We start from the raw sequence: 11,308 nt of genomic DNA on the forward strand, positions 1-11,308 counted from the left end.
GACTAGACTACAGACTAGACTATAGACTAGACTACAGACTAGACTATAGACTAGACTATAGACTAGACTATAGACTAGACTATAGACTAGACTATAGACTACACTATAAACTAGACTAGGATATATACAAAACTATAGGCCAAACTTTAGACTAGATTGTGTAGTAGACTAGATACTAGACTGAAATATAGACTGGACTAAAGCCTAAACTAGATTAAATACTATACTATAGTCTTTCCATAGTCTCGATTAGACTATTTCATCAGAGTTATCCTTTAAATTAAAATATCCTTAAAAATGAAAATGGTGTTCCAATAGTCATAAAGAAACTACAGTATTTTCTGACAATTTCCGCTATTTCATAGTAATGAGCTTCATTACTACATATTACCTATAAAGCCTAAAAACAAATTGCCATTCTTAAGCTCTTTTTTCATGCTATTTAGAAAAAGTTAATTGTCAATAATTTGTCCCTTTTACAAACGTGACATTTTTCATTTAGTGTTTTTAGAAATGTTTCCGTTTTTTCTGCTATGTTCAATTTTACTATGTAGTAAATTACAACATTTTCACCAATTTGAAAATCAATCATGGTCATGATAGTAATTAATTTCTGTCTGGCTAGGAAAAAAAATACTGAACTACTCGATTTATATATATTGACACTCTCTAATGACTTCCTTTAAAAACAAAGTGGATTTTGATAAAACAAAAACTACGAAAAAAATTCTTAATTAACTTGATATGGGTAAAACGAAAAACAGAAACTAATTCTATGATACAAAAACAGGATAAAACCAATATTAAATTGAATACAAAAAGAAAACGAGATTTTCTTTAACAAAAAATAAATTCAACCGTTTTTTTCCTAATCTTTTTCTTTTTTCTATTCTATTCCATTTTATTTCTTTTACCCTTTTTATAGTAGTGAGTGCCAATGAAATTACCGCCTTGAATATCAATGGCAAAGACAGTTTATGGATTGACAGAGGTTGGCGTACCACAGATACCGACAAAGATTCCGGTTTAAGTGAAACCAAACTACTGTCTAATGCCAATAGTCAATCAAATTATAATACATCAATAGATGGTGGCACCGATTATGCTGAAGTCGATACAAGAAATATGAGTACATTTTATAATTGTCGTAAGGTGAGTTGAGCAGTTTTAAATAAAAAAAATATATATTTTTTATAAGTTTTTCAAAAAAAAAATATTTTTTTGTAACTTTTCATCTAATTATTTCTTTAGAGTCCTGAAAATCCTACTCCTTATGCTACAACCATGATTATAGGAGCTTCTTCAACAGAGACTACTTGCATGAAGACATCTGGTTCTAGTACAGATCAAGATTCAGGCACTCACTCACCCAATTCGGAGGGCATTAATACACATTGTCCTCCCAATGGTCCTACGGCCAAACATAATTATCATCAGTATCCTCCCGGTAAGTAGAATGAATGCTTCTATATGTGTAGCTAGAAGTTTGATTTTTTTGGATTTTGTTGTTGTTTATGTTACTAAAGTATTGGGTGTAATTTTAAGAGTTTTAATATTTTGTCCTTCGAAACGTTATAGAAAAAGGATTGAAGATTTTAAACTCAGACATTAACTTCTGCAGATACAGGATTTAATGGTTTGAAGGACCATTTGTTTGTGTATCACAAGACAATCTCCAAATGATGATGATTTTTGTTGCGCGTTTTTTGATATTTTTCTTTTTGAGTTAGGGATGACTTACCACCTCAGCAGATTCACCAATCGTAACACAAACTCTTATTGGATGATTGTTTGTTGCGCGTTCATCGATACTTTTGTTTCTGAGTTGGAGACGACTCACCACCGCCTCCTTGTGACTTGCAATAACGCTTAGTTGTACATTTCTGATATCTGTCCATCTACAAGTACATTGCTCAATTTCTAAACATTTCAGTTCAGTTGAAAAATGTCTATTATTCTTCAGACCTTTTCTAAAGAATTACATTGGATTACAAATCCAATCACTTTTAAAGACATATACGAACAAAGAAGGGAAATTTATTGATAACATTTACCCATTTACGTCCATATTATCAGTCTGCACGGTCATGAATCACTCGAAATCCGGTTCTTGCAATTTCAACTCATTTCCTACATATAGTCTTTCAACCATTTCATTATGGGGTTCTATTGAGTCGGTAACAGTACTTCAGAAATATTAATCTCTTCGTCCTTGTGTCTTTAAAACAATATTCTCCTATCGCTGTTGAGGAGCTCATAAGTGACCAAGGCAATAGCGAACACAATAACAATTCTGCAGACGTTTGGCTGCCATTGTACCAGATATGTCATTTGAGCAATATAGTTTCTAGTTCTGTTCGACAAGAGGCCCCTATTTCCCTCGATTTTGGTAAAATTAAAGTGTTGGTGGGTTATATGGCCCGAGGAAGTAACAGATAAAGTTGGTTTAAAAAACCACAACTTCAGCTTCAGATGAAAAATTTCTAATCCAAGTTAATCATTCGTAATCCAAGTTGATCATTAGTTTCAGATTTTCGGCGAGATCACTTTTTCAGTTCCGCATTCAAAAGGGACTTTATATGATATTTTTTCTTTCAATTTCTTTCTACACTTCGTAATATAATGACATGTTTCCAAATTTTGATTTCAAACCGATCTTTCTTATGGTTTCTATCACTTAGAAAGAATCCGTGGATTAGTTCGTTTTTTCTTTTAATTTCTTCTTACATTTCTATATTATCTTCAGATGAAAAGTTCTTAATCCAAGTTGATCATTAGTTCATTTCTTTCTACACTTCTAAATTTGATGACATATTTTCAAATTTCGTTTGCAAGCCGATCTTCCATATGGTTTCGATCATGTAGAAATAATCCCGATTTAGTTGAAAACGATGTTTTCTTGAAATGTAATTGATCAGAAATGATCTCTGAAGGTTGTTCTCATTCTCATTGTTATTGGCTTAAGTATTTAGTATGTTACAATGATGATTTCCGATCTACATATGAACGTCAAGATTGAGATCACTTAGTAGTAATTAAGATCTAGAAATATTTTGAGAATATTTTTTATATTTAGTACGAAGGACCATTAACAAATCAAGGTGTCTAAAGTATTTCTTTGTTCTTAAAATAACGGTTCGTAGGATCATGTTTTTTTTAGCCAATAAAAATGTTATGTTTTAACACATATATTGTACTACATCCAAAGCTTTCTTTCTCTTCATTACTTAAGCTTTTGCTTCTTACAACAACTTTTAACAATCTATCTAATCCTTGCACATTTATTATCATTATAATTTTTTATTATTTTTTTTTTTTCAAAGAGATTTAGTTCCTTTTCGTTAATAACCATATCATGATGTTTTAGCTTCTTTTTCTTTTTTTCTCTCCGTATTGTTTTATTTTATAATATATTTCTTTCTTTTACTTTTTTTGTTTGCCTAAATACATACAATTGTTTTCGCACTCGATTTGTTAAGCTTAACAAGATTTCTTTTTTTCAACTTGTATTTTGTTTTTATATCAAATATAATACCATTATCCTTGTTATCCTTTTGATTTCAAACAAATGATTGCTATTGACAGCTGCTTGTATAAAATGAGAGGGGTATTTTTTTTTTAAATCCAAACCCTCCCTTTAGTTATCTCAAGATTTATTTGTTGTAACGTAATAGAATAATCTAAGACATATATAAGTTTGAAGTATTTTTTGCTTTAATTTAAATTATACAATAACTACAGGCAATTATATAACAAGCATTTTCAAGTATTTCCTGTTTAGCTGGAAATATGCTTAATATGTCAAGATTAAATTTTATTATTATGCCTCGATATTTAACAGCCGTAGGTCACATGAAACTGGGTCTGAGTTGAGAGGGAGGCGTAAAATCAAAACAGTTTTTAAGTTGCTATTTAAATAATCTATGTGAATACATACAATATAAACAAATAGCTAGAGCCAGCTTAACAAAATTGTTGTCTTTAGGCTGTTTTTTGTTTTAATTTCATTTTATTTTGTATTTAATTTGTATATATTGTTGTAAATTTATGTTAATTTTCTTTTTCTCACTTCCTGTCTTCTTTCCCTACTCCAAATTCCAAAATTGATGTCGTCCATTTAAAACAAAACAAAAAATAAAAAACTGTTAAAATGTTTGCAAAACAAAACTAATTAGAACAAATTAATTGGTCAGAATTTTTGCCACCACCACCGGAACATCCACCACCAGTACCCTCATCGTGTGGTTATGCACCCGGCTCACCACAATCCTCAAGAAAAAGTTCCAAATCGGGAGGTTCTGGGTAAGTTAAATACATATATGCAAACTTTTTTAAAGCAACAAACTTTTTTCTTTTTTTTTGCCAATTTAACTTAAATTTTTATTTAATTTTCCTCATTCCAGTGCTCTCAACTCTTCCATACACAGCAGTTCTTCCGGTGGTTTCTCCACCTGGGGCATGACACCTCAGTGTGCAGCCGCTGCCGCTGGTCGTGTGCCACCACAGGAGAATTACTATAATAATCCTTTACCCTGTGTGGGTGGCTCACAGAATCGTTATCAAATTACTCCCACAGCTCAACATCCTCCACCCCTGCCTCCCTACTTCCCACCCGGTACTGGGGTTGGCACTGCTCAACTGCCGCCTCGTAATATACATATCCATTATCCGCCACCCAGACATGCTGTCAGCGAATATCAGCCAACGGGTACTCACAATTCGAGATGTTCTAATGGCAGGTGAGTGTTAAATGACAAATGTTTACTCTTGACTATCGTGATGCAACTGATCGTCTTTATTGAGATCTCTCATAAAGATTTTATAGGTTTAATTTTGAACTTTTTTTACACTTTTCATTCACTCAAATTCACAACAAATTAACGTTGATTATGGAACTGATCCTTAATAAGGGAACAGATCTCCGATCCTTAAAATATGTTTTCTTTTTATATCTTTTTACATTTCTATATTTGTTTCGTGTGAAAAATCTCTAAATTTTAGTTGATTATTGGTTTAAATGATCGCAGTTAGAATAGAGATCATTTCAGCAGATCACTAAAGAAAACTCGGATTTTGTTTCATTGTTCTCGTACATACTTGATATCCAAATTTTATATGATATTCTTTAAGATTACGATCACTCAGAAACATTCTCGATCAAGTCTAAAATGCAGATTCTATCCAAATTTAAGTCTCACTGATCAATGCCAACATTGAGATCACTTACAAATAATTGAGATCTATATTCAGAATAGTCTTTCTTATATAAGGTTTTTTCTTTTTAATTCTTTTTACCCCTCCTGTATCTGAGTTTGTCAGAAAGGAAGGCATTTATCTCACATTCATAATATAACTAATATATCCACCATTTTCTCCTTCCAGAACTTGCAACAGTTGTGATGCCTTAGCATCACCACACCAACCTCTGCCACCACCTGGTGAGGGTTGGTATCAACCACTACATGCGGCCCACATAACAGCCAATAACTCATCAGCTCATCAAATCTATCAATGTTCCTCTGAATGTTCCGATCATTCACGGACTTCTCATTCCAATGCCACAGCACACAACCAGCCTCCTAACAATCATCATCAACATTCTCACAATCCACACGGTCACAGTCATAGTCACAGCAGTCATATGGGCGGCAATGATACTATGCGTTCGGAAAGTAGTCAAGAAAATGGTAAATCTTCCAATCATCGATGTCACAATAAAACCAATAATCGTTTTCCCGAAATTATCGAAAATGATCAGAAAAGTTTAGCAACCTCATCGTGTACTTATGAAGTTTTAGGTGAACCACGCAATTGCAGTGAATGCTGTAGTAGTTCACGTGAGGGTGATACCTGTTCCTGCAGTGAGGGTTCCTGTCTCTATGCAGAGGCTGGAGAACCGGGTATGCCGCCTCATATGTCGGCGGCCGTCTTGACGAGTGGTCCTAAGATATTAACACAAAATAATTGATATGCAACGTATGGTACAGTTGCTGGTGGTTGTGCAGTAGATGCTGCCGGTATGGTCACCGATGTTGTCATCTATTTCTAGTGAAGCAGCTGCTAATCAGCCATCCACCACCACCACCAACAACTAGCCATCATGTACAGTAAGTGTAAATTTTAATAAAAAATAAAACTTAAATAAATTAAAAAATAAAAAAAAAAACAAAAAACATTTTAGCATTTAAACACTATTTTATACATTTATAATTTATTATTAAACACCATACTTTTTACTAATTAAAGCTTAAAAAAAATTACCGACATAATCATTGTAAATTGAAAAGCATTGAGATTTTTTCGTAGCCATCGAATAGTTAAATTATTTTTAGTATTATAAGACATTTTGAAAAAAAGAAAAGAAAATAAAACCTAAATAAAAGCAAAATTATTATTAAAATTACAAAATTCTTTTTTTAACAGAAGTTTTATTCGAAAAAGAAAGAAAATATGTTGGAAAAAAAATACAACAATTACTTAAAAAGAAAAATTCTGTTTGAACTTTTATGGCGTGTTAAACTGAAATTTTTCTTTTACCAAGAATTTTTGCATGGCTTTTATTATGCCATGTCGCCATTTTATTTCGTATTTAGCTGAGTGTGTGTGTTTGTCTGCTAAAAAAAATCAGGGGAAAATTTTTTTCTTTACTGTGTTTTTATTCAGTTTTTACAATTATTATGAAAAATATAAAACATTTACTAAAGGCTCCTGTTAACAATTGAGTCTTGAATTTTATTGTTAAACTAATTTTAAAAGTTAAGACAGTTTTATGTTGTCTGAAGAGTTTAGCGGGTTCCAGTTTAATACAAAATTTGTGAAACAAACATATTGTAAACGGGGTGTATAAACTATTATGGATCTAGCTATTTAAAAAAATTAATTTCTTGTGTGAAACTATGGCTATGAGAACTAAATTTGCAACTTTGGTTCGAAGGACCATTTATTCATATTTGTTAAATTGGTAGTAATTTATATCTTTCTGCTCAAACATGAGTTTCAACTAAAATTTTTAAGCTTTAAAAAGTTTTATTATAGAAAACTTATAGAAAATTTGTATTATTTGAAAATTTCGTTTCACGGCTCGTAGGACCATTTGTGTAATGAGTTCATTACAATTTCATGACAATCGTTTGAAAACTTTGCAAAACCGAGCAAAATTTAGAAATTTTCTTCATTGTTTGTTGACGGACATTCATTTTAGCAACTGAATTATACATTTTAGATTCGAAGGACCAGTTGCTAAGGTTCGAATGACCATTTTCGCATTTCTTTCTATATAAACATGAATTTCAGATAAAGTTTTTAAGCTTTTAAAAGTTTTATTATACAATTTTAAAGATTTTTTTTTTATAGAAAACGAATGGAAGATGTGACTTGTTTAAGAATTTAGTTTTACGGCTCGTAGGACCATTTATGCAATGAGTTTGTGACAATTTCATGACAATAGTTTGGAAACTTTGTAAAACCGAATACAGGTTTACAAATTTCCTACTTTGTTTAATGAAGATCACTTACTTTAGCATCTGAATTATACATTTTTAGTTCGAAGGACCAGCTGCTAATACTTGGGAACAACAATTTGCCAATATTTGTTTAATTCGCATGTTTCTATAACATTCTGTACAAACTTGAATTTCAGTTAAGTTTTATTAAAGAAAACTTATGGAAGATATGATTTATTTGAAAATTTCCTTTCACGGCTCGTAGGACCATCTTCTGGATGAAGAGCATTTACTTTAGCAACTCAATTATAAATTTTAGGTTCGAAGGACCAATTGCTAATAATTGGGTAATATTGACTGTACATTTTCAACAAGAATTTTTTTCTTTAGTTCGAAGGACCATTTGACAAATTTTTTTAATAGGAGTTTCAGTTAAGTTTTTAAAATATTTTATATCGAAAACTAGTGGAAGATGTGACCTTTTTGAGAATTTCGTTTCACGGCTTGTAGAACCATTTGGGCAATAAGTTCATTACAATTTCATTACAATCGCTTGGAAACTTTGTCAAACTTTAAAAACCCGAATACAGTTTTACAAATTTCCTTCTTTGTTTGATGAAGAACATTAACTTTACTATATGAATTATAAATTTTTGGTTCGAAGGACTAGTTGCTAATAATTGATTAATATTAATATTTGCCCATATTTGTTTAAATCGCAAGTTTCTATATCTTTCTGTAAAAATATGAATTTCAGTTAAGATTTAAAAGTTTTATTATAGAAAACTTATGGAAAAGGTGACTTGTTTGATAATTTCGTTTCACGGCTCGTAGGACCATTTGTGCAATGATTTCGTAACAATTATGATGACAGTTTATTGAAAATTTTACAAAACTTAATATTTGTTTACAAATTTCCTTCTTTTTTGATGAACAACATTAACTTTAGCAATTGAATTATAAATTTTAGGTACGAAGGACAAATTGTTAATAATTTTAGAATACTCTTTAATTTTTTATTAATTAACATTTTTTTGTAACATTTTATATATTTTCTCTGTCTCTCTCGGCGCGTAGGACCATTATACACAACAATTTTTTAATAATTCTTATTGAAAACTGGTTCCCAGTAACAATATCCACCTTGTTTCGAAAGGTCACTATAAAAACTGTGTTTAAAAATGTTGGTTCGAAGGACCAATTGAAAATAATTCCTCAATTAGTAATACTTTTTGTTTTTTTCTCAGCCCGTAGGACCATTTGCAAAACGATGTATTAATAATTCTTATACAGAACTGAACGTAGGACCAATATCTTTAAGTTTTTATTAAAATATTAAGTTTTTAGTAGTTACGATACGACTTGAAATAAACAATACGAATGAAGGACCTGCTATTTAGAGGTTTGCGGGTTCAAGTTCCTTGTTCAGAAAGTTTTCAACAAAAATATCCTTCTTGTTTGGAAAAATCTCTATAAAAACTAAGCTTAACAATGTTGGTTCGAAGGATAATTTTGGTGTTCTCTCTCGGCGCGTAGGTCTATTTACAAAGAAATTTATTTATAATTCTGACCTCAAACTGATCTTTTAATGGAATTAAAGTAACGGGTTCGTTGGATCAATTTCTTTAAGTTTTTATGAACATTTTAACTGATTGCTTGTTAGTAGCAAAGTTTAAAAAACTATGGCTTTATAAATCTTTGGACAAAATCTCAATTGTAGGTTTGTGGGGCAAATTTCAGTTCACAAACTGATTGTTTGTTTAAATTTACGGTCTATAGAACTTGTATATTAAACGTAATTTGTATTTATTAACAATTTAAAATATATAGTTCGAAGGACCTATTAAAGCTGAAGAATTTTTAAAGCATTTCCCAGAAAAACTCATCCTGCTATGATTCGAAGAATCTATTCTTGATTTTGATTAAATATTAAAGAATTCTTGTAGTTGTTATATGGTTCGAAGGACCATTTGTAATTTCCAAATTCTGATGTTATTTAAATGCGAATTATTTGTTTATTTTCAATTATTATTTCATTTTAAAGAAAACTATGGATTGTAAAACTATTTGTTAGAAGTTTAACTTGTATTTAATTACTCTTTAAACTGAAAGGCTCGAAGGACCAATTGTATGTCAATTTCATAATTTGAACTCTTATGGTTGAGATTTAGCAAAATACCTTCAAGAACGACCAATATAGTTGTTAGTAAAATGAGCTCAGCAAGGTCTAATGTTCTTCATACTAATTTTACCTAAAGTTTAATGTTAAAATTGTTCACTGGGTTATTTTAAGCCTTTTAACCACTTTATGTTTCTAAATTCTTTGTTGTACTGTTATGATTTATGATTATTTATTTAATATTTCGTTTTTTTTTCTAGACATTTTTTATTGTTTAACAGTCATAAAATCCAAGAATAAATTGTTCAAATGGTGATTATTTTTATGTGAAAATATACTTTAACACACCAATTGATTTGTGGCGAATTATTACGTAAAACAGCAACAATTAAAGCTAAAAAATAGGTAATAAATCAAGAAATGTATAGACAATTAAATTTAAATTGTTGTGTGGGGTATAATTAAAAGGAATTAAAATCTAAAGTGAAGACAGGCTAAAAGAAAAAAAATAAATAATGGACTTAAGCTAATTGCTATAATAACTAAGGCTTTAGAAGTATTCGATTGTTTTTAAGGGTTAAAATAGCTCCAGTCTATCAAAGTTTGTTTGTTTTGAAATCGTTTCATTCTGAGGTAAGAGTAATTCAAAATTTCCTAATTTAGATTACTGAGAGGTAAGTTTGTTATTCTCTTAAATCTAGTAATTGTTGTATTTCTTTTAATTTTTTTCCATTTTGTTTTAAAACTTCTAAACTACTGCACAAATTGAAATATTGTATTTAAATTAAAAGCATAGACTATAATTAATTTAACAAATTAATGTTAAATTAACGCAAAATAATGTATTTTTTGTTGTGCCATAAAATGTTGTATACAAATTTCTTCACGGAAACTGCCATTTTATTTTAAAACTAACAAAATCCTCCCAAAAAAAAACCTGTAAAAATCCAAAAAAAAACTCAACAAAAAAGAACTGTGTTTAATAAACTAAATTTAAAAAGAAAACCAGCTACTTAAACTATTTAAAAGTTTTAACATAAAAATTGTAAAAATAAATTTAAAAAACAGGGTATTAATAAAGAAAAAATCAAATAAATTAAGAATTTGGCTAAAACTACAAACTCCAGTTAAAAAACTATAACTATCTAAAGCTAAAGTAATAAACAAATAAGAAAAAACTACTTACAAAGAAATTGTAACTAAAATACGTAAAATTTCAAAATTTTTAAGCTAAAATAAACAAAAAAAAAACCTAAATAATATTACTAAAAACAAAACATGGTTAGTGGCTCTTAAATAATAAAAAGAAAAGTACATTTTAATATTTTTAAAAATTTCAATTGATTAAACACAACAGAAAAACACTAAAACTGTTTCAACAAATTGTTTTATTTTTTTTTAATTTTTAACAATTTATTACTAGAAAAAACTAAAAAAATGTACCTGTGATATACATATTTCATTATAATTGTTTAATTTTTTTTAACCAAACTTTATTTCATTAAAACTTTTTTTTAATTTTGAAAAAAACACACAAATAAGAAAAACTGAAACATATGATAGAATTTTAGTGATTAGTAAATTATAGCCATATAAATAAGAGTTGAATTTATAATTTTTAATTTTTTTTAAATCAAAAGGAAATTTAAATATTTTAAAATAATTTACTTCCATTTCAATTCTTCAGTACTAGTTCAGTTCTAGTTCATTTCTAGTTCAGTTCTAGTTCAGTTCTAGTTCAGTTCTA

The 11,308-nt window shown here is 29.5% G+C and overlaps 1 protein-coding gene across 1 annotated transcript in view; it reads left to right on the plus strand.

Annotated features, from left to right (window-relative positions):
- LOC111680400 (roundabout homolog 4) overlaps positions 1-6,345 on the plus strand; it is a 146,455-nt gene extending 140,110 nt beyond the window's left edge. The window contains exons 12-16 of the mRNA XM_046954174.1: positions 926-1,152; positions 1,252-1,447; positions 4,176-4,302; positions 4,404-4,739; positions 5,383-6,345. Of these exons, the coding sequence (XP_046810130.1) occupies positions 926-1,152; positions 1,252-1,447; positions 4,176-4,302; positions 4,404-4,739; positions 5,383-5,968 (1,472 nt within the window). The 3' untranslated portion in view covers positions 5,969-6,345. The remainder of the gene's footprint in view (positions 1-925; positions 1,153-1,251; positions 1,448-4,175; positions 4,303-4,403; positions 4,740-5,382) is intronic.
- The last annotated feature ends 4,963 nt before the right edge of the window (positions 6,346-11,308 follow it).

Source organism: Lucilia cuprina, chromosome 6, assembly GCF_022045245.1.
Source record: "Lucilia cuprina isolate Lc7/37 chromosome 6, ASM2204524v1, whole genome shotgun sequence".
In the NCBI taxonomy this organism is placed as follows: Eukaryota; Metazoa; Arthropoda; class Insecta; order Diptera; family Calliphoridae; genus Lucilia; species Lucilia cuprina.